A 27,923-nucleotide genomic window follows, 5' to 3' on the forward strand; every position below is an offset into this window, starting at 1 on the left:
GCTACTGATCTGAAAAATTATACCACTTCCTGGGCCAGGACCACTGTGTGTAACCACAGAATACTCTACAATCTTGTATACATAAAAAATTTTTATTACTGAAAAGATCACACAAAACAAAATTTTTGTATACAAAGTTTAACAATGTGGAAAAGTTCATATTTACAATGTTTTTCATACAGTACATGATGATTTTCCTTTTATGCTTTAACAGAATGCTAAGTAGGGAAAAAATGAAAAGCGTAAGAAAACCTTGTTCAAGGAATAATATTCACTGGAAACAAAACTAACAAAATTCTTTAATGTTTCAAAGTATGTTTATGAAATACATTTTATTCTGTTTATCAGGACTGTATTTTTTTTCCCGTTTGCTTGGCACTAACACTGCTCATGCACTTTTGAATGTTCATCAAAATCCTATTTATGAAATGAATTCTACAGAAATGAATTCTACACGATGTCGGAGAAAGATACTGCAGAAATGAATTCTACATGATGTCGGAGAAAGACACTGCACAAATGCAAAGTCTGTAGTGTTCCAAATGTTAACCACCAACAGCTAAAACAAAACTATAAGCAACTGTAAATGGTTGTACGAATACAATCTTGGGTGGTCACGCTATATTAAAAAAAGGAAATTAATTGCACTTGGCTTAATTTATAAAAGAGTAACATTTCATCTACTAATCCTTCAGGACATTTTATTTAAAAAATCAGAAGGATCCACAAGCAGCACAATATCATCAACATCAGACACTCAGTAAGGACCTTATTTCAGTTGCATAATAAATCAGTGAAATTCCTAAAACACTAGACTTCATAAAATTCAAACATTGAAGATGATAAGGTAGAGTCAGTGGATTTTTTTTTAGATGAATTGCCATTATAATGCCTTTTGGTGTATCAACTATTTTTTGTACTTTAAAAGAATACTATTTTTTCATAGAGATTCAGTGTAAAAGCTACCAAAATAGTGCTAAAGTAAGGTATTGCAATAACATAATAAAAATACTTGAATAGACATTCCAGGATTTCTAAAAAAAAGTTCAAATGTATATAAACTTTTCAAATATATAACAAAGATAAAAGATAAGTTTTAAATACTTCAGCAAAGAAAAATCTTGATTTTTTATACCATAAAAGTGAAATAGCATAGTACATAAGATCTTAAAATACTTTTAACAAGAGTAGAATCTTCATAAATAGAAAAGGAAGATTCCTCTAATATTCCCTCCTTCCACACAACTTAAAAAATATTATTAACCTGCACATTTCTGTTCTTTGGGTCCAGTGTTGTCATTAACCTTCACGTGAAATGAATCATATTCTCAGAATCTATTGTTCCAGTGTAACAGTAGGTAACGTGGCTTTAAATGCAAAAGAAGAATGTAACAGTGATTCTTATAAGACAGTGTACTTACTGTCACCTCCAGTGTAACCCGAATCCGCTTCTTAGTAACGCGATAACCTGGTTTTCAGGTATCTGAGTGACAGCCAGTGCCCCGCTCTTTTCTAACTCCTGAAGCTGAGTGAACAAGCAGTGACGTGGAGCCTTTGAGACTGCCCGGCTCTGAAGGGCTGGGGACCTGCAAGCTGTTGCTCTGTACCGGGCCAGTTTCCAAGACATGACTCTTCGGAGTTAGCCTAGGTAAAAGAACAAAAGCTGAGCGACATATACACCAAAGCACAAATATGACACCAGACGTCCTTATAACTGCTATTCTCTTTCCATGAGTTTTACTCCCAACCAGTAGCCACCTTTATTAGAAAATAATTAACAGAAACTCTTTAGGTATACACTAACATCTCAAACTACAAATAATTTATTTCCAAATACAATTTTTGCTAACTTTAGAAACTTCATCAAGCACCACCCATGTATGGGCTGAGCATGGTCTCTCGTGGGGAATAAGACAGGATTCCTGCCCTCAGTTTAGCAAATCTTTTATTGATTTCCCACCATGGATCAGACACTGTCTGTATAAGAGGTTGGAAACACAAAGATGAGAATGACGTCAGCTTTGCCTTTGAGGAGTTTTAAAAATCTGGTGGAGGATAAAGGCATGTATCTAATCATACATAATCCAGTATGCAAAAGCTGCTGGAGGAACACAGAGAAGGTACATTTGGCCTAGCTCAGGAGGGTAGGTAAGACAAGCTTGAGACCTTAGTGTAGTTAATGGTCAACATTCTGGCTAATTTGATGTTTACCTGTGTGTGGCTCACCCATGACCATTCGGAAAAATTCATTTAAAATGATGTCAATATCCTTTCCTGTTCAGAAAATAAAATCATCTTCATATAAAATGACAAATACCTTTTAGTACTATAACGTAGTACTCATTGAAACTTACTAGCCTGTATTTCACATGAATCTCAAACATTTACCTAAATATACATGCAACTGTTAACAATTACCATAGAAATGAACATTACTTGTCTGTTTGAACAATATACATTAAAGGCTCTTCTCAAAGCTAAGATTTAAACTAGGAAACAGCATTTATAGGCTGAACCCAAACTTCTTAAATCCAAACTTGCCTGGATTAAGTAAACAGACATGTCACCTCAAAGAATGCTTTTTTTCCAGATATGTTATGCTTTAATTAAAAATGTATAATGCAGTATTCAAAACAGTCACGACCGTAGGTAACAAAGTCACAGCTCACCTTCCCTCACTCCGCGCGCTTCCAGACACACTGCTCTGATCGCTCACGTTGCCTGCCCGGCCCTTCCTGTCGGTCTGCTCCCCACATGGTCTGGAGCTGGATGCTGCAGGGGAGGCAGGTTCCTCACGGTCCTGTTCCCTTAATTTGGGGGTGCTGGCTCCGTCTGCTCTCACCTCTCTCACTGATGTTTCTGGTGAGGTTTGTATTTCTGTCAAAGTTTCTTGTCCTAAGTAGTCATGGTTAGTGATTGCTACTGCAGAAGTGCCGTGATTGGCTGTAGCTCCCGTGCTGGTTCCCATGGATTTGGAAATGACCTTCAGCTTATGTGAACTTGGTTTGTGGTGCTTCTTTTTGTGTTTAACTTTAGAATTGTGCTTTAAGAAAAACTCACATGACTCCTGTAGTACTCTTCGACTTTCACTGATTGGACTGTAAGAAAATCCAAGAAGAGAATTTACTTGATAAATGTTGAGTGTTGTAACAGAATCTATAAAGTATATCATAGGTCTTGTGCCAAAAATCCTTATATGTTAAAGTTAGATCCTATATAATTTACATTGTTTATAAATTCTGGAATTATAAATACTATGAGATATAGGTAGATTGCTACGAAGTGAAATCTTTTGTGCATACACTGTTAACTGCTCTTGTCAGGATAAATAAAAGACCGGTAAGAAATTAAATAGGCAAAATGAAAGGATGAGGGCAAGAAAATTCAAACCAGCATAGAGTAGGGGACTATCTATATGTTTCTCATATAAATATATCGAATATGAAAGTAAATCAGAAAGAAAGAACATAGAATATAATTAATGGTCTTTGTTCAAATTTGTTTTCTTTCTAACATTAAAGTTGTAACAAGTTATTCTGAAATTAGTGTGGGTATATAAATATGGACTAGACATATACTAATAGTTCAAAAAATTAAAGTCCAGTTAAAGTCCAATTCTTCTGACTTCAAAAACTTATTTGTGAAAAGGTCTATAGTCCTAAAATTTTTACCACAAAAAAGTTCATTAATCAAACCAACTGGGAACACTTTAAAAAATTCTATGATACATTGTTGATAGTACCCAATATATAATGGATATAAATAACTAAAATAAACTGTTTATTCATCAATGTAAATCTACTATATTGTTACAGAATATTCCGTGAGTTTGGATTTTTACTATCTTAGGGCAAATAGTGACATGTAAAGTCAGCACTATATGTGCTAAAACTTAAAGATAATGATGACACATCACATTTGAATCACACTCTATAGATTTCTTTACATATATTTGACCCATTTCATCCTTTATCATTGATAAAAAAGGATAAAATTATTAAAAATGCTGCACCCAAAATAATAAATCCAATAAATCCAGTAATCATATTGGATATGTTATAGGCCATGGAAACAAAATGCACATTTTACAAATCTTTCATTCGTATTTCAATAGAATAGTGTATGTCAGACTATTATAACATGCTAAAATAAAGTATCTCTCTCGATGAAAAAGATTTCCAAACTTGAAACTGACATAATGAAACTCTAGTACAATGATTTGAATAGTTTCTTGATATTTGATCTATTAATTTTAAAACCATGTCAGATAATTCAATAGATTCTTACTCTTTCTTGCGATTTCGTTTAAAAAACCCAGCCCACTCTGTGCACGTCTTTTTGCTTCCAACCCAGAAGACGGCAGAGATGCCAACAATTAATGTCATCAGGTATTTTATCATAAACAAAGCCAATTCTGGTCGAGTTTCTGTTTTTGCCTAAAAATAATAAATAATAAAAATGTCAGTGATACATTTAAAGTTGAGAGAGGTCTATACAGTCAATGTAAAACCTGAACAAAAAGTATAAATCTTTAGTCTGTTTTATTGTAAAATGTTTGATGTAACATAATGAATAGTGCTTTAAGTGTAATACATTCTTTACAGAAGTTACGAACAAAGAACTTTTATCAAAATATATAGTTAGAAATAAAAACACTTATTAAATATATTTAGGAAGGAAGTCTTACATCTTGGCTTGATATCTGGCATTTTTTCCCTCTAAGTACAGCAGCCTCTTATAATTGCCAAAATATTTGCCTCTCAATATTTATCTATTTTCCTTCACTATAATCTACAAAAAATACATTTAAATTTATTATAACAACATACTATTTTAGAGTCTTTATGCATTGCTGATGTTTATGTTATAAAAACTTGGATAAGGGGGTGGGAAGGGATAAAATGGGAGTTTGAGATTTGCAGATACTAATCAATATATATATAAAATAGATAAACAAGTTTATACTGTATACACAGGGAACTATGTTCAAAATCTTGTAGTCACTTATGATGAAAAAGAATATGAAAACAAATATATGTATGTTCATGTATGACTAAAATATAATGCTGTAAACAAACTGACACAGCATTGTAAACTGATTATACTTCAATAAAAAAATACAAAAAAAAACCTTGGTTAGAGCAAAATAAGTATCACTAAAATGTAAAAATGTGGAAATTTTGTAAAATTTAAATCATACTTTTCTTTCAAGCATCAACTTTCAAATATTTTTTAAATGTCAGACAAGTGTCAAAATACTATATATTCTGCACTATATCTTGCTTTTTGCACTTACTAATATTTCTTGGACACCATTCTTTATCAATATAAGTAGAGCACCTCATACTTTTTAAAGGCTGTTCCATTGTGTGGATGAACCATAATTTATCCAGCTACCTCTATTGACAGATATTTAGGTGATTTCCAACCTATTGCCATTACAAATAACGTTGTAGCAACTATCTTTGTGTATGTAATTTCCCACATCTGTGAGCTGATCTGTTGATAAATTACCAGAAAGGGAGGATTAAAGAGTATGTGCATTTTAAATAATAGATAGTATCAAAATGCTTTCTACAAAAGGTTGAACTAACTGAACAGCAAAGTATAGAACATGTATTTTGTCAGTTTCATCAATACAGTGGTTATAACACTTTTAGATGTTTGCCATGTCATAAACTGAAATACAACTTTATTATAATTTTAATTTGTAATTTCTTACAACATTTTTCATATGTTTAAGAGTAGCTTTTTAATTTCCTTTTCTGTGACCCCTCTACATATTATTCTTTTCTCATTTTTATATCAGATTGTTGGGGTTTTTTTCTTATTGATCTATAGGAACTCTTTATAAATAAATAAGGAAATTAGCCCTTTAACTATAATGTGATATGTTAATAAATTTTCCCAGTTGGTCTCCTGAATTTATTTATGGTGGGGTTATTTTTTGCCATGCAGAATCTGAAAAAAAAAATTTTCTTTTCCTATGTCAGATTTAGCAACTTTCCTTTTATATATTTTCTTTTCTTTCTGAATTTTATATCATAAAGTCCTTCCCCACTTTAAGATTAGAATTTCCTTATTTTATCTTCTAATATGGTTTCTTTCTATATATGAAACATAATCCTAAAAAAATCACATACCTTAAACTTTTTAGCAGTATATAATAGTTGATTTTCCTCCCTAGTTTGCCAAAAATACTGAGGAATCTAGGACACATTTATATAGCAGGATTACTTTAAGACAGCTCCTTCATTAGGTATATAGTGAAAACAGACGATGGATATTGGACTGTGGACAGGATGTAAGGCAAGTAAAACCATTATCCCCACACATCAGTATGTAAAATACATTCCACTGTGTTATAACGTAGTAACTTTCTAGAATATAAATTAGTATGTAAAATAACTCAGCTCACACATTGCTTGATTTGATACACCGTGATGACAGCACTCACATTCAATATAATTAGTTAATATCATACATAAATATTCAAGAAAAACATATAAAATCTATTTAAAAACCTCAGCAAAAATGCTTTAAGAGATTTTCTGTTTTCAGACATTTATTTTTTTAATCTTAAGACTACCACCTTTATCCAATCAGAAGCATCAGAAACATGAAACATCTTTTGTTTCAATTGTGCTTTTTTCATAAGAAATGACAGGATGGTTTAGGCAAAAACTAAGCTCTGTTTTTATAAGCATATTCATGCAAAACAAAAGATGATATGATCAGATTAAATGTATTCAAATAAGGGTTTCCCCTACTAACGAATTAAAAACAACTCCCAGCTCAGAAGTTCTCTTTTTCTCCCTATGACAAGACCTGTTCTTCTGACCCTGTTTTCATCACTATTAATCAGCCTTTGCAATCCAACTTAATTTTTGAAAGAATAGCTAAAGGAGGCACTTTACTATTTTAACTGAAGCTAAAACTCAAGGAAAGAACTCTTGAGACACTTACCCCAGCAGTTTCAACTACCGCAGGGAACAATTCCCTCTGACTGTCGGATTTTCTGATTGAAATCTGATTTCATGTTCATGACTATTTCAAAGATAATTCCAGGGAACATTTTCTTTGTTAAAATTAAATAGTGAAATAATACAAATGATAGATTTTACCTGATAGGGACATGGGATATGGTACTGACGACAATGGTCAGAGACCCACGTTATCTCCCAGGTAATCCTGTTCACTTGCTCATAGACGTAACATCCAAGAAGCGTCACCAATGGCACAAGATACAGGCCACTAAAGACTCCAATTCGAATCATAAATTTCTTTAGTTTCTCTTGGTTCCGGCCATCATGTTGTATAACTTGTCGAACATGATTTAAAGAAATAATGCCAGCTAAAAGAAGAGACAGCCCGACAAACACACAAAGACACAGTGGCAAGAGCACAAAGTAGCGAGAAGCATCCAGGTCATAAAGGCCGACAAAGCACACTCCACTGATATTGTCCCCTTCAACTTTGTTCATGGCAAGAAGCATAATGGTCAGAAAACCTGGTATTCCCCACGCAACAGCGTGAAACCACACTGCTTTTTGCTCAATGGCTTCACAACTCCATTTTCTCCCAGCAGCTAAGAACCAAGTAATGGTAAGAATCACCCACCACACAGTGCCAGCCATTGTGAAAAAATACAAAAACATAAACAAAATGGTGCAAGCCTTATTTTGAGAGCCTAGAACAACTGTGTTACCAAGTTCTAGCTTCTCATCTGCCTTATTGCAGGCTGTGCTGTTGCCTAGGAGGAATCCTATGAAGTACATAAGAGATACAATGCTGTAACAGACGGAGTAATATATAATTGGTCTCTCTGGGTATCTGAATCTTCTCACATCAATTAAAAAAGTAAGGAATGTGAACAGAGTTGCACAAAGACAAAATATTGAAACTATTCCAATAAAGCTTTTTGCAAACTCTAGCTCATCACTTTTAAAATACATGTTGGGGCATGGAGGTGCACACTGCTCAATTCCCAGGAACTTATAGCCTTGTCCCCCAGAAGTCTTAAGATGCCTTGGACACCAAAATCCAATGTCTCTTTGGACTTGTTCTGTTTCCTTCTGAGGATCAAGAAACTCTGTGTGTGGATCAAAAATCTCAGGAACAGTCTCATCACAGTATTGTAATCTGTAAAGATTTTAAAAATTAAAAACACAAAGTCAACATTTTTATTGAGTCACTATTTTAATGCTATGCTTTCCAACTATAAAATATTTTGTTATGCATTCATAACTGATGGGAAGACATACAACTTAAACAGATGACAGGTTAGATTTAGGTAGAAAGATTTGAAGTTGACTAAAAACTTGTAATTGTTAATGAGGCCCCAACACACTAACATACATATTAAATATCAGACAAGTGAACATGAAAACTTCCTTACTTGGAAGACAATTAATCAATTAATAATTTTAAGTGATTTCTATGTTGTTCTGGAAAGTGATTATGCAGCTACCAAAAGTGTGTGAGTTCCACAAAGGTCTACAGACAAAAAAACAAGAAGGAAGCCACTTTCCTTCCCAGATTTATTATATGAGGTATCATTATATCAGTAGGCTATTTCAAGTCACAAGCTCCCAACACCTAAAGGATAGGAGATAAAAGTAATTAACTAAGACTAATGTGCAAAAAGGTCAGTGAATTGATAATAAGGTCCATTTCCCCCCAGTTTAAGGCAAAGGTACCATCACACATTCTCATAGAATTACATGCTCTCTTTTGTTGTGTTAGCACGGTAGTAATTTTGCGTTCATTTTTGTGACTATTTGATTACTCTCTGTTCCTTCCACCCCACTGTAAGCTTCCTGAGAACAAGAACCAAGTCTGGTTTTGCTCACCATTGTATACAGTGTTGATCTATATTAAGTGCTTAACGTATATTAAGTGAGCAATAAACATCTATTGAATTAAATAACGAAAGCCTGTCATTAACATTCTGGAAAACTAACATCAATATTAAAATATTATAGTAGCTTCAGTTGAAAACATAATTTACCTGTCACATTCAAGTTCCTCAGGCCATTGGATCTCAAAAGTATCCATTAATTTTTTGCAATCAGAATATACTTTCTCACAGAATTTACGACAGGGTGGAACCACATCAATTTGGTCTGTGCAGGTTGGTACAAAAGCTTTGCAAAGGAAAGTTTCAACATTTGGGGAACATTCCAGATTTGCAAGAGGAAGAAAAAGCTATTAAGAAAAACAGCAAGATAGGTTAGAAAACATTCTGACATAACAAATGAATGAAATCATTTACTGTTTGAAGTGTATACTTTTTCACTTATACTCCAAAAGCATCTTTAAATATCATGTTCAATACAAATTTTGAGGAGATAATTTTGTTCAGTTAGCCCCAAAACCGTTCATATACAATGGAATATTATTTTATTCAATTATGCATTTTTCAAGAAGGCGCGCTATGTCAAATCAAAAGCATGAGTTGACTGCTAGGTGAAACAGGTTACACAAATAGTCAATTCATAAGTATATGCTGAAATAACACTATCCTGAGCATTCTGGAGAAATAAAAGAATGTCTGGGGTGGAACAGCATGATAAAGGCATGAGGATCATGAGAACATGGTGCATTTAGGGCAAGAAGTTCAGTCTGACTAGAATGTAAGGTCCAAGAGGTGACGTCAAGGACAGTGGAGAGAGATGAGACTGGAGAGATTCACTGGACCTGATCATGGAGAGCACGAATGATATGCTAAATTGCTTGGATCTCAAAAAAAGGAATGGGCTATTATGGGAGAATTTTAAGCAGGTATCTCTACAGTCTGACAGCTGAGTCTGAATGCAAGCTCCACACTTACTGGCTTTATAACTCTCGCAAGTTACTTAAATTCTTGGTGTCTTAGTTTTTTCATCCATAAAATGGTAATAATAAAAGTACCTGTCTCACAAGATCATTATGAATGGTAAGTTAATAAATGTAAAGCATTTTGAACAGTGTCTGGCACATAGCTAAGTACTCAATAAATGTTAGTTATTGTGATGATTACCCTTTATAGAGTGTGGATAGGTTCCAGAAAAACAGGGTAGTTGACCACATAAGTTTATCTCCTTTCCTTCCTCTTTGCTTCCTTATTAACATGACAATAAAGGGGGAAAAGGTAATAATCCACCAGTAAGTGAACAGGAGAGACTACATTTGCATACCTGAGTTTTCCAAAGAACAAGTGAAACAAAATGACAAAAACGAAAGCTAAAACTGAGCAACAGAAAGCTATTAGAGGAGTGATAAGTGACTTAACAGGGCAAAGTAGGTGCAGAGCAGTTCACCTGAGAATGAGCTGATTTGCCTTAAAGAATCTGAGTCTCAGTTCTTTGAAGCACCGAGTGGCATAAAAAACTAAAATTGGAGGAATGTTTACAAATTAGTTCCTTACTATGTCAGCCCCCCACCCCGACCCCAGGCAGTCAGATGACCATGTATTCTTTCTACCAGGCTTGTTTCCAGGAGAGATGTTCTGCACTTACGTATCAGCACAGAGCAGGGCAGAAGTACAATGCAAAGTGAAGAGAGGGAGGCTGAATAAACAGTCCACCTACAGAAACAGGAAGCACTCACCTTCTTTCCCTGCTTTGTTCTCAAAAGGTTGGCAAACAGGCATATACCCACCATCCCCAATCTCTGAACAAAACTCCACATTCTTGGAGAAAAGACCTCTACTCGTTGACAATGAAAAAGCAAGTTGACCTTGAGCTCACCTTACTATGAAGCCCACCAGCCCCATTCATGCACACAGAGCTTTTCAGTGTCCCACGCAAATATAAATGGGCAGCCAAGGATCACTGGGCATTTGAAGAAAGCATCACGAAAGACAGAGATCAAAATAAGCAAGCAGATGAAAGGAAACTTGGAGAAAACAGACTATGCAGGAAATAGAAGAAATCAGAACAAATCACAAAACGAACAAAAACTTTAATAACTTAAATGAGAAGCTACTGCATCCATTAAAAAAATAAGATTCTATGGAAAATTAAAAATAGTAAGATAGCTAAAATAAACAACTCTATAGAAGGATAGGAAGATAAAGCTGAAGGAAGAGATGGACAGGGTCAGTCCCAGAGTCCAGCTCCTGACTGAAGGACTTCCAGAAAGAAACTGGGGAGGTGGGAGTGGGGGTGATAATCAAATAAAGAAATTAACAACATTTCTTAGAACAAAAACTAGGGTGCTAGTTTCCAAACTGAAAAGGTTAACAGCATATTGCAATTCTGCTACTAAAACAGTCCTGAGCAAAAACTTCAGTCAATTAGCTCTCTTTTGCAGAGATCTTTCTCACACTCTCCTCTTTTTTCAAACCCCCAATTCCACACCTCATCTTCTCAGTTGATGGTTTTGTTCAGTTTACTGAGCAATCAGGTTTTGTCTCCACCCTTCAATGAAACTGCTTATCAGAGTTGCCAATAAACTTCACATTGTCAAATCCAATGGTCAATTCTAAGTCCTCATCCTACTCAACTCTGGACAACATTCGACACAGTGGACCGTGCCCTCTTCCTAAGACGCTTTTTTCAGGTGGCTTCTAGAATATGAATTTTCCCGAATTTCTACCAATCTCACTGTCTGTTCCTTTTCTGATTTCTTTCATTTCCCAATTCTAAACACTGAAGAGCTCCAAGGCTCAATCCTCAGACCTTCTTATGTATACACCCACTCCTCAGGAGAAACTCATCCAGAACCACGGTATTAAACAAATATCAACTATACGTGAATGACTCACAAATTTACTTCCGGCCTCCCTCTCTCCAATGAACCCTAGACTTGAATGACCATCTGTCTCTTGGACAACTCCACTTGGCTGTCAACATGTGTCTCAAACCCAACATGTGCAAAACACAACTCAAACCCACTGCACTCTGTCCCCCAAACACTCCCTTAGTGTCCCAGATCTCAGTACGGTGGTGCCACCACTCACCATGTTACCCGGGCCAAGAATCTACAGATTCATCCTCTACTCCTCTCTTTCTCTCACCCTATATCCAGCCCAGCAGCAAATCCTATTGGCTCTCCCTTCAAAATACGTTTTAAATGTGACCATTTCCCACTGTTACTAAGTTATTGCTTCTAAGCCAGTACATCTTTCACCTAGACTTAGTGAAAGCGGCTCCTACCAGGTCTCACTACTCACCACTCTTGCTAATCTTGCAGTCACTTTCCGTACCAATCCATACTCCCACCACCGTGACTCTTTAAAATGTAAGTCTGTCCTTATTCAAAAGACCCCAATAGAAATAAACAACAAGTTTACACTGTATAGCACAGGCAACTATATTCAATGTCTTCTAGTAACCTACCATGAAAGAGAATATGAAAAGGAATATATGTGTGTATATGTATGACTGGGACATTGTGCTATACACCAGAAATTTACACAACATTGTAAACTGATTACACTTCAAAAAAAAAAACAACCCAATAGAAAAAAATTTCAGTCTCCTTACCAAGTCCTATAAGGCCTTAAGTTTCCTGGCCCTTTGCTATGTCTCCAGTTTCATTTCCTACCACTCTTTCTCTTTCTCCACTGCCACCAACCTGGCCTCTGCCTCTCAACATTCCATGTATATTTCATGTAGACGATTCCCAATCCTCTTTTGAAAGCCTCTTCCCCCCTCATCCCAGTGGGCATTCTTGCCTGTCTTGTGCTTTGGGGAAGGGTAATTTTTTGCTATATTAAAACAATTTTCTTATGGGCCAAACATGGTAAATCACATTCTCTTTAATTCTTCTAGAGTGCCAACATTTGGTTAATTCAATAATGTTGATATTCATGCCATCTGTAGGGGCAAATCAGACGCTGAAAACTCAAATACCTTCAGTGGCCAGGCAGGTACATGCAAAGGGGTACAAGGCGGCAGTAGCTGGCAAGCGGCTGCTACTCAACACTAGTGGACTGCGATTTGGGAATGCGAGCACAGAGCCATTAGGTATTTCAATTTCTCATAAGAAAATAGCATCTGGATTTGGATGTGAAATCTCTAAATTTACAACTTTTCTACTTTAATGTACAGGACAAACTGTCTTCGGCTCAGATCCATGTGGGCCACTAATGTTCAAGTTCCATTGTGAACTAATAGACATAAAGAATTTTAGACTTGGATGGGACCTGAGTAGACTTTTAAGTCTGTTATTTTAAAAAAGGATGTGTGAGTGAGTGAGTGTGTGTGTGTGTGTGTGTGTGTGTGTGTGTTTGTGTGTTCTGCCAAGGAACAGCTTCTTTGAGTAAAAGGTTACAAAGAATCCTGATATATCAAATAAACAGAAGCACAGTCGCTCTGGCTGAACAGGAAGCCCTCCCTCTGAGACACCTCTCACTGTTTCCCTTCCCCACCAGTGACCTCAAAGCACCTCCAGAGATCACAGTTTGAAAACCACTGACCTAATCCAAACCCTCAGATTACAAGTGAGAAAATGGAATCCAAATTCTTATTGAAATTGTTATTGAAATCCCCAAATCTAGTTTGAATTAGAATTTAAGTGTTCCTATTCCTGAGCTAATGCTATGTTTACCAATGCTATAGCTACAGACAATAGATGAGAGCTTTGATTTATTCAGCACTTAACATAAACTAGGCACTGTGCTTTTTCCATATACTAGTTCTTTTTACTACAATCCTGTAAGAGAGATGTTATCTCCACTTGGCAGGCAAGGACACTGAGGCTCTAAAAGCACCTTTTACAGGGTCACATAAGTAGCAAGTGGCAATCAGGATAGGAACCTGGGCCCACAGGACTCCAGATATGTCCTCTGTAACCCTGACACTAAGCTGCCACGCAATTCTCCCTGACAATTACCCTTCCCCAAAGCACAAAACAGGCAAGAATGCCCACAGGGATGAAGGGGGGAAAGGCTATCAAAAGAGGATTGGGAATCTTCTACCTGAAATAAAACTCAACAAATGTTCACAGGACACATTAATCAAAGACGAGAAGACTTTAAACTATGTTTATCACATTCCAGATGTTATATGTACCCCCTGAGGCAGGTAATTCTGGAACAAGTAATTTTAGGACAAATACTCTAAATACTGGGTAGTCAGCCTGTTACTGAACTCATTGCAAATAGTTGAAAAAGCAGAATGAGCATATTTCCCTAATCTTTTAAATAAAATTCTTGATAGGAATCTTTTATGTTCTTCCACACAATGTCCTGGGTACCATTTTCAGAAACCAAATCATGAGATGGACAGACTACTAACTTGACTCATTGTGACATTTCATGTGTCCTTAATCTTATACTCAGAATATCATCATATTATTACACTAATACTTAGCATGGCAAGTGCTCTGTAAACCCGTGAACTGAGCAAAGATTCAAATTTCCTAGGCTCTTCTTTCAGTTCCTTCTCTCCCAGAGTGACACACCTCCTTCACTCAAGTCTCTCAGTAACCCAGAGCCTTCATGGTTTCATGCATGAATTTCGCTTTTTCAGATTTCATTCTCAAGAAGGCTCAGAAACTCACCCAATAACTAACCATGGCATAAAATATCAACACTGCTTTTGAAATTCTAGCATTCAGTAATAATTAAAATAGTCCTGCTGTTTATTCTTTTAACACTCAGAGAAATAAAAGGTAGGCACCTTTAAGAAAATGGTCAGTTCCCGGCAGGAACCCTGTGGCATTACTATTAGTACCAGTGGGGATGAGGAAGAAGAGGGCAATTAAGAAGGCAAAGCATACGTCCATTCTGAGCCAGAGCCAAACTATGATAAACAGACAATGAGAACCAAAATCCATGGAGTATTGTATATGATCCTTTGCTGGAAATAATGCCAGCGTTGTAATTCTGGTTCCAGCTCTGCCACTAACTACAGTATCACCTTCGGCAGATAATTTTCTGTCTCTGAGTCTCAGAGCATCCATCAGTTAAATCAATATGATGAACTACTGGATGGTCTCTAAGGACACTTTGTGGCTCGAAAATTTATGAAAAGAGTAACAAAGACTTGAACAGCAGAGCTGGACATAAATTCCAAAGCAACTGTGGTTGCTACAATGGCGTTTTCCCCTTGGTAGGTAACTAACTCTGTCTCTCACTGAGCTCTGGAGTGTACATTTATCATTTCCATCTGCCCAGTAGTCCTATTTTGGGGAATCCCTAAGTAGGTGAGATGCTACAGAAGCTTCAGGATGGATGCAGGGATGCAACCTGACAACAAAAACACAGGCATATAATCTAAGCTTGGCCAACTGGATGCTCCAGGTATTGAGATTCTTAAGGAGAGGGTTGTACAAAAGAATAGTCAGATTATCTGAGGCAACTGCAGTGGGAAGAATAATGCCCATAGTGCCAAAATAAATGTCCAGGGACAATGACTCAGGAAGTGTCTAATACTGGTGGCATAGGTGACAGACTGATCTTGTGGCATGATCTTAGCTGCATCCTGGTTCCCTTTGCGCCTCCCTGGTTCTCCAGCCTCTCCAGTGATTTGATAAACTATGCAATGTCCATCCATTTTCTGCTACAGTTAGTCAAAGTTGGTTTCTATTGTTTGCAACCAAGAAGACCTACCAGCACAGCAATTATAAAGAGTGGGTTGTAAGTGACCTCAGTGAAGTGAGAGGAACTCTACAACAGGTTTTCTAGCTTAATTGGGGCCAAAAGCAAGTGAACATTCTGTCAGCATCTGAAGATGGAAATCTGGCAGCCCATGGTATATAGTAGTAAACAACTAATTGTGTTATCTTTATAATCACTTAGATTCAAAGAACTCAGACTGACGTGCGCAGTGAAGACAAGGCTGAGGCTGCCAGAGAAGCAGAGAAGGGGAAGAAGAGTGCTATGTACTCAGGGACCATGGGCTGAATGAGTGCTTCCGGTGGCACTGTTTGGCTTAGGAAGAGAGTAACAAACTGGCACCCCTGAATTCTTGGCTCAAGGTGTGGAGTGAAACAGAAGGATTTATGGCTTAAGAAGTTGAAAATCAAATGCATAGTTTGATCCTGCAGGTTGCCAAATTAGATCAGTTAAAGGTGCTTTCCTTTCATATAAGAGATCTAGTGATCTGTGATAAGGAAGCAGTGGGACCCTGAGATCTGAAGTGGAGATCCTCCCCACACACAGGGCTCTGCACCCACAGCCCTCAGAGCCAACCATCATCCCTTGTCCACTGAGGCACGCATCTGAAATATTTACTTTGTAAAATGAAAGTAAGCAGCCTCACACCCCATCCTCTCCACTCTTCAATGGCTCAATCTACAAATAAGAGTTCTACCCCAGCATGCCCTGGGAGGGTCAAGTCAAAATTAAATCTGAGAAAAAAAAAAGGATTATACATAACTTGTGAGACTGTATTCACTTATATTGGCTTGAAGGTGCTGGATTATGGAGGAAAGAACGAAATTTTACACAGGGCTAAGACACACTTATGTGAATGTACTCTGGATTCAACGTGCCAGCTTCAGAGGCTGGGCTTTTGGAGATCAGACGACAAATGGGCTTTTGACAGGGGCTTGCTGGGACCCTGTTGGAGGAAATAATTGAGAGGATGTGACCGTCAGCTGGCCCATGAGCTGGACCCTGACTGGAGGTCCCTCATCCCCTCCCTTGTCCTTGCATAGTGTGTTCCACTGGCCTTCCCAGCACTAGAAGCTGCCCGAGGACTCAGCCTTGAGTTAGTAAAATGGTGCTGAGACCATCTGGACGGTATGTGTGACTGATCCCAGTTAAGGCCTCAATATAAACTTTTAAGATACTGGTGGGTGGGTGTGGAGATCTACTCATTTTCTGGCCACCCAAGACAAGCCTCGCACGTAAGATTTTTGCTTATTAAATCTGCTCCCTACCAATCTGCAGTGGTCTGCCTCTTTCTTCGGTCTCTCCCTGCCCTGGGGATGGAGGCCAGTTTCAGATTAAACTGGGGCAACTCCAGAGGAGGATGCAAACTAACAGACCTCAAACCCACCCACTGTGACTTCCCAAGTCCATGTGTATGTACTTCAAGTAGCTCTATTTCACAACAGCACAATCACCATACTGGCTTCCTGGATAGCATTTTTCTGGTAGAAGGGGCCAAACATTACAGGTCTCCCTCTTCCATGATAGAAGAGCAAAAGCAATACTACAGAGCATGGGACTTTCAGAGATGAGTGGCACCACTGAAAAACATATTCAGGGTAGTAATTCTCAGCACCTGTCCATTTTTAACTCTCCAATACAACTGGGTATGTTATTAATACACTGTCTTAAGCAACCTTAATCAAATGGCTAAGGTAGTTTTCCAGATGTGGTCTCTTTACTGCAGCAAGTCAGTACAGCCCTGGCAACTCATGTGCAGCTCTCATCTGGCCAGTGCTCCCCACACCCCCAGAGGAATTCACTTTCACCTAGCAAGGAGGGCAACACATCTTCATCAACTTGCTGCAGAGCAGTCATTCTCCAAGAGAGGTCCCCAGAGCAGCAGCAGCAGCAGTAGCAGCAGCCCCTGGAGACTTGTTAGAAATGCAAATGCCCCATCCCACCCTAGCCCTACTGATTCAGGAATTCTGGAGGTGGGGTCAGTGATCTGTGTTTTAATAAGTCCTTCGGACAATTTGGAACCACACCAAAGGGCGAGAAGCCTTAGAGTAACATCAGCTGTTCAGCGCTGTGCCTCAATTCCATTTGACCAGAGACTCTAAGCATATCACTGTTTCACAGGACATCACACTGGCCCATCATATTTAGGGCATAAAGCTGGGAGGCCACAGATCTATGCCAATGAGGAGATTAACCCTGGGTAAGTAAAAGGGATCCTCCACCTTGATTTCCCTAATGGTTTCTGGTAGACACTGGATACAACCATGGGACATCTAGAGGTAATCAACCCGAGGCCTCCCATGAACTGGCTATTATCTAAGTCACCTACCTATGACATCAGGTGCAGCCAACAGCATTGCCTCTTCAAGTGGCCAGAGGAGAACATAAAGGCATGGGACGGCAGCACCAGCACACTGCTCACACTCCCGGAATGCCTACCTCTGCCGCATGACACCTTCTCCTTCAGTCACACCAGCTAGCTCCCCACGCTATAATGACATGATAATGGAAGGAGCCACAGCACACACCTGGGGTTGGTGGTGCTGTAAGATTCTGAAGAGAAACTCCAGGTTAGAATTACAACAGAGAGGAATCAAAAGAAGAAAGATATTTTGATTTTTAAAAGATAGATAAGCTAAGTCTAAGCAGAATGGTCTTGTGGCAGTCTTGTCTGTACCTTGCTTCCCTCAGGACTAAAGATGCAGGTTATATAAACACATGTCACTTTTCTGAAGCATGAACCAGGATCCCCCTGGTACATGGAAGCAAGCCTCTTTACTAGTGACCAAGGCCACGTGACTGTAAAACCTCCGACTCTCAGCTTGGGATCTGCACTTCCTACTCATGGTACACAGTAACTCTCACTAAGTGCTAAGAGCTTTATTTCTTACTTTAAAATGGTACCAAAAAGAATGCCAACTTCTAGAGGTAGAATGAAATGTACGTACAAGATAGTAATGAAAACCTAACAAAAGTGAAGAAGTTTAAAAATAACTGAAAAAAAAATAGTGGTGGACCTTAGCTAGCCAACAGACTCACTAAAGATCTAAAGGGGTCCTTAAATGCTTACACGTCACAGAGCAAATGCTATCAAAGTGGTAACAAGGGTCTTGAGTAAATTCTACTTTTTTAAATTGAAGTACAGTCAATTACAATGTGTCAATCTCTGGTGTATGGCACAACATCTCAGTCATGTATATACATACATATATTCATTTTCATATTTTTCCATTAAAGGTTTTTACAAGATATTGAACATAGTTCCCCGTGCTGTACAGAAGAAAGGTTTTTTTAAATCTATTTTAATATACAGTGGCTAACATTTGTAAATCTCAAACTTTGCCATTTATTATCATGAATGTGATCAATCTCAGGCAAGTCAATTTCTTTAAAAAAAAATGCAAAGTGGAGCCTGGAATATAAGAGAATAAAAAACAGGAATTTGCATTATTTTCATAGTGGAAAACTCGTTATTTGTTAAGCAGTTCTTACAGGCAAGCATTACAAATTTTAAACTATTTCTCCAAAAGAGCTTTCCCTTGGAAATTAGACAAATATATGCAGTAAGTGGTTGGCACTGCAAAAGAAGAGTCCAATGAAGAGTCAATTTTTTAATTGAAAACTTGTAACTTAGAGAGTGCAGCCAAGATGGTGGAGTAGGAAGAACCTGAGCTCACCTCTCCCCACAGGCACACCAAAATTACAACTATTTACAGAGCAACTGTCGATGAACATGACCCGCAGACTAGCAGAAAAGATTTTCCACAACTAGAGGAATAAGAAGGAACCACAATGAGATGGGTAGGAGAAGAAGTGATGCAGTATAGTCAAAACTCATCCCCTAGGGTGGGCAAACCACAAACAGAAGGCTAACCACAACTGCAGAGGTCCTCCCCAAGGAGTGGGGGGTCAGGGCCCTACATCAGGCCCCCAGCACCGGGGGTCCTGCTCTGGGAAGAAGAGCCCCCAGAATGTGTAGCTTTGAAGATCAGAGCTGGAAGGCTGCAGGAAACAGACACTCTGCTCTTAATGGGAATGTGCAAAGCTTCACATGCTCCAAGTCCCAGTGCAGAGGCAGTAATCTGACTGGGTCAGACCCACTTGCTGATCGTGGAGAGCCTCCCAGAGAGGCAGTAGGCAACTGGGACTCCCCCAGAGGAAACAGACACTGGTGGCAGCCATCTTGGGGAGCTCATTCTACCGGGAGGACACTGGTGCTGGTAAGGGCCATTTTGGAGTCTTCCCTCTAGCCTGTTAGTGGCCAGGGCTGACCACTACTGCTGGCAGCCACCATGCAAGGCAGGGACTTGCAGCCAGCAGGGCCAGGGACCAGCCCTACCTATCAGGGTGCCCAACTAGTCAGCCCCGTCACAACAGAAGGGCTCACACAGCCCAAATTCAGGTACACATTCACCAAGCATTAATGAATGAATACATGACAAATATACAAAAGAGAGGAATAAAATTTAATTAGCTACATGCCACATTCTCAAGGAAAGGAGACAATCATAACAACAGTCACCTCATGGTCTAAAAGAACCACGTCCCTTTGTGGACAGGCTCTCCTGAAGGCACAACTATAATATCCTAGTCTGTGGAATATCAAGGAATGGCCCTAGGAACCTTGTGCCTATGAGCAGAGACATCCAGGAAAAATACTGTCCTCTGTTCACATGCAGGTCTAACCCTGATCCTGCAGACTCAGAAGTAGACAAAGTACTTCCCCTACTCCTGCAGTACAATGTCAGAAAGGAAGGTAAATTTATACCTTTAAAACCCAACAGTAGCCACTATACACACCACAACTGATTTGGAACACTTTTCCATATCTATTTCATTTTAAATGACTCAATAGCTTACTTTCAGAACAGTTACACCTATTTTCAGAAAGTCTTCCCTGAAAAAGTAAAGCAGTTAGTCACACTAAACATTTCTTTTCCTTCTGTATGGGGTAGAAGAGCAGAGAATAAGGAGGAATGGAAGGGGTCTACAAGACTCACATAAAAGCAGTTGAATATGTTTAAAAACCACTGTCCACAGAAACAGAAATTTTTCTTAAAAGTTTGTTTTTATAGTTTTTTATCCGTCCCTTTATTTTTAATTGAATAGAGACATTTCAGCAGTGCATATGAACAGGTGGAAAGGAAAGGTTTTTTTTTTTTTTTGGCTTACTTCCCTTTAGACTGTTCAAAAGTGGAACAACCACATGCTGTTCCAAACACAATACATGACTTAGCTTTTGCCTAGACCTTAACGAAGGCAATTCAAAAAGAAAAATACAGTATTCCGGTTTCCATTTTCCCTAGATGAGTTGCAGCTCTTTCTGGATGAAATCAGTCTCTCAAGGGACATCAACCTCACAATTTGAGAAACAATGCTTTAGATATGAAACAAAAAAGCAACACAATGGAAAACCAGTAGCCATTTGTTTTTCCACTTGGGAGAGTCAGATTGTACAACATCCTTTTCACTACAAAGCCAAGTTACTATTCAGAAATGTAAATTAACTCTTTGTAACACAAATGACTTCAGCTGCAGATAATAAAATAAGGAAAAATTCAAAGTCCCTTATTTCAAGCAATTTCTGAAACAAAATTAAAGGACTAAGAGATTTCAGTCAGATCCTCTGGTTTGTGATCAATCTGACTGAAAAAACTTTATGTAGAAAATAAATACCATATAACACAGGTAACATGTTAATAAGAATGCACAATAATGATTATTTATTACATGCTGTATGTGTGTAATCCTTAAGAACACTTTCAAGTACTTTAAACCAGGGGGCAAAAATGGGCTAAAAATGATGCACTGCTTTTGTAAGTAAAGTTTTACTGAAACACATCCACACTCATTTGTTCACATATTGTCTATGGCTGCTTTTTTGCTACAAATGAAGAGCTGAATAGCTGTGACAGAGACTGTATGGTTTGCAAAGCCAAAAATACTTATTATTTAGCCCTTTACAGAAAAAGTTTGTGTTCCCTGCTCCAAATCATTGGGTCTCAAACCTGAATGCCCATTAGAAATACCTGGACAGCTTGTTAAACCAAGTTTTGTGGGCTCTGCTTTCACAGATCACGATTCAGTAGGTTGGGATGGGGGTCCATGAACCTGCACTTCTAACAAGCTAAAAAGCTGCTGTTCTATGAACTAAACTTTAAGAACCACTGCTCCAAACCATCTCATATAATCACAGATCAGCAATGGCCACAAATGGTATAAATTCTATAAAACAGGATAGCCATCACACAAAATGAAAACAAAGGCATAAAACAGGAGGGAGATGGATCCCTTGACTTACACAGAATTCTTAGTGGCTAGGAAGGCACAGTTGGTAGCCATAATCATCCATAATTCTTCAGCCCCTCATCCTAGCATTAATTCACAGTGAATATTGGAAATTCAACAGGGAGCAGCAGGAACCAAAGGCAGTTGAGTTGGAGGTGTAAAACTCAATCAGTTCTTTTTTTCCCCCCAATTTTATTATGTAGAATTATTACAGTTTGACTGCACATACACATTATATTGCATGTAAATACATATAAACAGTATACTGTGCTTTTTTTAGTTTTCATATATGTACTATTGTTTCTAAGAACAGATTAGATCTTTAGCTTTTCAAACTTACATAGCAATCTTGACACAACATTGTAAAATGACTATAACTCAATAAAAAAAGTTAAAAAAAAATAAACTTACATAGCAATCAGTTCTTTATAGAAGCTATAAAACACTTTTTAAAAAATTTAAAGCCAAGGTATATCAGTTATAATTTAGTACTTGACTGACTATAGACATAAGTACTAAAGTACAATGTTTGAAAAGAAATCTGACACAGATAGTTTATAATACCATAGTCCAATCAAAAGATTAATTCCTTTAACTTCATATAAATAAATATAAATGGTTAAAAACCAAATTCTTTAAATAAATTCAAAACAAACATATGTCAAGCTAATTTGGGGAAGAACATAGAGGATGTCCACTGATATATTGTATTAGAACTAGGCTCAGGCAGATCAAAAGCAGACAAAATGAAAATTACCTAAAAATACTAGTGTCTTTCACTTACAGCCTGAAGAAGATAGAGGTAGAAAGTAAAGATTTGGAGGGAAAATTCTCTTACTGATTTATTAGAATAGGAAGCACCTCCTTTTCCTTTATTTAGCCTTTATTGAACACCTAGCATGCTCAAAGGTGCTGTACTAGGCATTAGAGACAGAAATCAACACACGTCCATACTCTCAACAAGCTCGCAAAGCAGTGAGAGAGCCATGCAAATAACTGCAATACGGCATGAGAGGTATAAGAACAGTTGTATATACATGTATGATCAGAGTGCAGAGAGTGAGCTGACTAAATATGCTTGGGAGAAAGGTGAACGGAAGGCCTCACTACACAGAGTTACTGCTTTAACTGAGACCTGAAGAAACTGAGCAGGTGAAGGGTAGACGGAGCCCAAGAGGCAGTGGATACAGAATGTGCAAAGGCACAGAAGTGAGAGAGTAAAATGGATTTGAGTTCTACAAACAGGTCACTTTGGCCAAAGCAGAGTGTGTAATATGGGAAGGGATGAGATGGACAGGAAGCAGGGTCTCATAAAGACCCTTGGGTGTCACTCTAGTCAGGTCTCTATTTTTCCAGCTTTAGGGAAATGGTGAAGAATTTTAACCCCAAGTGGACTGCATGGATTTGCATTTTAATAAAATCACTTTGACATCACCAGAGGGGAGAGACTGAAGCCAAAGGATTTTATTTCTGATCTAAAAATTATTTTTTTCATTGTTTTTGGGGGTTTTTGAAATCTTTTTTTTTTAATCTAAAAATTCTGACAAGACTTTGTATTCAAGCCACAGATGAGAAAGAGAAAGAGCTGATTTGACGTTAAAAAATCTCTCCCAGTTTAATTTTTATCAAAATGAAGTTTACGAAGTAGCAGATATTGAAATTAACACATCACATTCTAATCTTAGGAAATAATTTTCTTTTTTATCCAGTGAGGTCCTGTGTGAAAAAACCCCACAAAAACAGTTAAAGATGACATTGTGGTCCATGCTGACAGAGACTACTATGTCAGATTATAGTGCTCAGATCTTGGACAAATTACAACTTCACCTGCGTGTCAGTTTCTTTACCTACATAGTAACAGATTCAAGAGTTCTTAACATGGGCTATAAATAGTAGTATATGTCAATAAAATTGGTTTCCTTTTTAATCTTACTCATTTTATTTAAATTTTAAAATTCTCTTATTCTGACAACTCTCAAACTATAGGATTTTGGACATTCCACACAGGAACTAAAAGAGAATGCCGCTGGCTAAGGGGCAAAGGAAAAGCATAATACCATGGACCAAAAAATAATCTATAGGGATTTAAAGTCTGACTTAGGTTAATATTATTTTGTCTTTCCATTTCCTCTCTTCTTTTGTAGACTTAGGTTAATGCTGGTATTAAACGACTGCTTGAAGGCTTTCTTTTATATCCTTAACCCGACTGATGTGTGATTCATAGAGTAAAATGTAACAGTAAAGACTAAGTTTAGCATACAAGGAAGATTATATAATGAAGAGATTGGTAATGTAAGCAATCAAATAAAGGAGGAAAGAACAAAAATGCCTTCTCGATAATATCCAGAGACCAAACTACCTATGAAAGAAGCTAGGTAAAAAACATCTGTTTTTGATAAAAAACAGCCGGTTTTAAAAAGACATATGGAATAAAAACTAGTTCTTACCATCTTATAATTACAGTATTTAACAGCAGGGATGGATCTCTCCCTGTCTTTATAATGATACTGCATGATAAGGAACTCATAATCTGAATTTATAAGGTCAATGTTAGTATTCAAACTTAAATTGTATGCCACTATACACAAAGGAACCTGGATTTTTTAAATTTAATAACTCTATAAGACATGAGTTATAAAACATATATCATCAGGGAAGATGTGAGTGAATGTTATAATTATCCCTTGAAGTTACTCCTACTACATACTTTATTTAATCAGACTAAACCATCAAAATGGTTCTGATTAACCAATGAAGTCTCACTGCATCATCTGCTCAGTGTTCAAAATGCTATCCTGTACTGGTTTGCAAAACCACTGAAAGATTACAATAATAATTTGTAGTATCTTTTTTAAGTACTTCTACTTAATATTTAAAAGCCCTCCTATTTTAGACATGAGTCTACAATGAGGTAGCTGGACAGGTATTCAACTAAACAACAGTGGAAGACTTTTGAAGCTGCAAAATCAAGTCTGGTCAGTTTTTAAAGCAGTGTCTATATTAAAATTGCAGGGGTTTCAACTCTAAGCAAGAATCTCAGAAGTAAAAGCCTTTGCCATCTTTAGTTTTTCTGGAGAAAAACTATGAAAACATTTGTTTTCTTTCTTCCATGAAATTTTATCAACCTAACAGATCTGTAGGAGAGGATAGGTTCCTGTCTCTACAGGTAACTCTTCCCACACCTCCCTAGCAATCTGCGTATCTCTAAACCAGAGGCAGGTAACTGAGGCACCCGAGGCAATCTTTAGTGTCACTCTGCTCCTCCCCTGATGTGTGGTTTCTTTCAAACAAAGAATACTTAAGCACTAAGCTTTAAAAAAAAGTCACTTTTTAGCAGAACACTATCTACAGCCCCAAAATCTTCGTCATTGATTTGCTTCAGAAAATCAGGGCCAAGTGAACATTAAAAACTATTTATGAAAATATATGTAGTCCAAGCACTTTTAGATCAGGCAATATAGATTATATACGTAATGAATTAGGAAAAATTTAGAACACACATACCTAGGGGAACTACCATAATTGACTCAGGAAAGTAAAATATTTGCCAGGTGCAAGATATTTCAAAATCATTCATAACTATACTTCATATAAAATGAACCCAATCTTCAGCAAGTCTACTAAACAGGGCGATAAACATACACAAAACATAAGTTAGTAAGGAGAATTAATTTTCAAAAGGATTTATTCAAAAGAGAACTCGTACACAACTTGAAGAAATCCTTTACTGTGTTAAAAAAAAAAAGTTGCATTTACAGTTTGTTCCAGATCAGAGCATAAACTATTTTTCCATTAGGTATGAAAAATAACTCACCTCCATTTCCAAAGCAGCAGTTCTCTGATCATAATGACCCATCAGATTAGGGAAAAATGTCATGTTGTAGGCCATTTTCATACATCTGGGAACAGTAATTGGTTCACAGGTGAAAAGACTGTGCCCTCTTACGAGGGGTAGAAAAATACATGTCCACAAAAATGTAAACATTTCCATTTTCTTCAAATTCCTAATTTACCACACGGCTTGAATTAATCACTCTTTTCATTCACCGATTTCCATCCAAAGATAAACGTTCAAATTCCTCATTTAATTATTTTTACCATTCCGAAGGAAGCGCTTTTCCTGAAAATGAGTTCTGGGTCAATTACTGTAAAAACAAACAAAAGAGTGTATCAGCAACATTTGTCATAGACTCAAACGCGACGTCCAAGTGCAGAGCTAACATTTTCACCGAGGTAACTAACACGGGAAAAAGGACGGACTTTCATCCTATCTATTCTTCCACCTGCCCTGGCACAGAATCTATCATTTGCTGAGGAAGTCTCATCTCTAGGGAATGGATGACAGGAGGTCTGTGCTGTAAGGAACACAGGATAAAAGAGGGGACTGAATGAGTGAGACAGAGAAAAAAGCAATGGTGGGAGTGGAAACAAGTTAAAAAGGATTAATAAACCGTAAAATCTGAGAGCCACTGTTGGGCATCTTATTATGCCTAAGAAAATCGAGTCCCGCGGAAATTTCTTAAGACCTAATGAGTTCTTAAATTCTTTAAAGACCCTAAAGGGCCAGTTTTTGTGGCACACTTCTAGGAATCTACTTTCATGTTTTTAGAAAGGCCAACTAGAGGGAGACGTCGGGATTCCTACTGCGGAGGAGCCAAACTAGTGTTCAAGGGCTGGAGGGAGTAGTGATCCCACCGAAAAGGAAAGGGAGCAAAGTTGTCCCGGGAGGAAGGCTGTGGGCCCCAAGCCGCGAATGAACTGCACCCCCCGCCCCCACCCCATCCCCGCAACACACACCGGTGAGCGGCTTCCAGCGCCCGGCAGAGGGACTCGCCCCACCCCCGGGCACCTGCCCCAGGCCCAGCGCCGGGCAGCAGCGCCCCTGGCCCCGCGAGAACCCGGCCTCGCCTTTCAGGAACTCGCCCCAACTTCCGCGGAAACTTTGGCGAATGTGGACCGTCCCGCCGCCGCTTTCCCCGCACCTGCGGCTCCGGGAGCGCGCCCCGCGCCCGCCCGCCCCGCGACCCTCGAGGCCCGCCCGCTCGCCCCTGGGCCCGCCCGGCCGCGCCGCCCGTCCAGCCGGGGCCCGAGGAGCCTCACCTCGGGCGGCGGTGGAAGGCAGCCCTTCCTCCCCGACCCGGTCCAGCCCACCGTACCCCTGCGACTGGAGACGGCGCCGGGGAGAGTCCCGGACTCGAGCCACCTCCGGGGCCGCACGGGAGCGAAGCTGAGGAATCCCGCGAGACTGCGCCGCCAGGTGGGGCGGGCAGGTCCCGGCTCGCGCGGCGGCGGCCGCGGCGGACGCGGCGGCGGGCCTGGCTCTCCGCCCGGCCCCGCCCGCACTGAGCCGGCCGGGCGTGGCTCTGGCGGGCTGGGGTGAACGGTGTCGCCGTGCCTGGTCCGGCTGTCGGGCGGGGAAGCCCGCTCCACCTTGCCGTCTCTCACGTGCCGTCCAGCGGGGTTCAAACTAGAAGGACTTTTTGAAGCTCTTGCTGATACCCAAATAAAGCTTCCTTTACAAGAACCCAATTCATTTCGAATTTCAGGAGCCAAGAATTTTTCTAACGGGGCCAGTTTGCTCTGTAACGTCAATTGCCCAAGTGACCTTAGTTGGAAAGTGGGTAACTTTCAGGGTGTCTGTCCTAAGATAAAATCCTTTTTATTAATTCAAGGAGTCTTATCACCAACCTGAGGCACACAGGTGGCAATGGGAGTCCAGCTCTGGCAGGTCCTATGGTTTTACTGGTTTTATTGATGCAGAACCGTAATAGAAAGTTCAGCTGCTTTAGAAGTCTACCTAGTTTAGTACCTGCTGTGCCACACAACAGCTCAGGTGCTCTGCCTATTCAGTCCTCCTTCCTCTTAACGCTTGGCAAATACCAGCTCTTTTTACTGTCCGCCAAGTTTCGTCTTTTCCAGAATATCATGCACTGTCTTTCCCAAAGTATGTAGCCTTTTCAGACGGGCCTCTCACTTAGTAATATTCCTCTATGTCTTCTCATGGCTTGATGGCTGATTTCTTTTTAGTGATAAATGATATTCCATTGTCTGGATGTACCATGTTTATTTATCTATTCACCTACTGAAG

At 38.7% G+C, this 27,923-nt stretch overlaps 1 protein-coding gene across 2 annotated transcripts; it reads right to left on the reverse strand.

Moving 5' to 3' along the window:
• Positions 1 to 681: 681 nt before the first annotated feature.
• On the reverse strand, positions 682 to 27,141 carry FZD6 (frizzled class receptor 6). Of its 2 annotated transcripts, none has more exons than XM_032467696.1 (7): positions 26,992 to 27,141; positions 25,650 to 25,980; positions 9,011 to 9,207; positions 7,125 to 8,142; positions 4,288 to 4,436; positions 2,670 to 3,098; positions 682 to 1,644 (listed from the first exon to the last, which is right to left on the reverse strand). In XM_032467696.1, exons 2-7 carry the CDS (start codon positions 25,824 to 25,826, stop codon positions 1,476 to 1,478), a joined length of 2,139 nt encoding a protein of 712 aa, XP_032323587.1. In that variant the 5' UTR covers positions 25,827 to 25,980; positions 26,992 to 27,141; the 3' UTR covers positions 682 to 1,475. The 2 variants fall into 2 exon arrangements, with proteins under 2 accessions (XP_032323587.1, XP_032323586.1); XM_032467695.1 differs by having other exon boundaries at positions 26,936 to 27,130.
• Between the last annotated feature and the right edge of the window lie 782 nt (positions 27,142 to 27,923).

The sequence above is a fragment of the Camelus ferus genome, chromosome 25 (assembly GCF_009834535.1).
Source record: "Camelus ferus isolate YT-003-E chromosome 25, BCGSAC_Cfer_1.0, whole genome shotgun sequence".
NCBI classification, from domain to species: Eukaryota; Metazoa; Chordata; class Mammalia; order Artiodactyla; family Camelidae; genus Camelus; species Camelus ferus.

What these genes read in the sequence shown, in the direction of transcription:
- FZD6 (XM_032467696.1), bottom strand. Translation starts at nt 25,826, where the DNA reads ATGGAAATGTTTACATTTTTGTGGACATGTATTTTTCTACCCCTCGTA. An exon ending in AAACGAAATCGCAAGAAAGA is followed by an intron (nt 3,099 to 4,287) that starts GTAAGAATCTAT and finishes ATTTTCTTACAG; the next exon opens with TCCAATCAGTGAAAGTCGAA. An exon ending in AGCGCGCGGAGTGAGGGAAG is followed by an intron (nt 1,645 to 2,669) that starts GTGAGCTGTGAC and finishes TCTTTTACCTAG; the next exon opens with GCTAACTCCGAAGAGTCATG.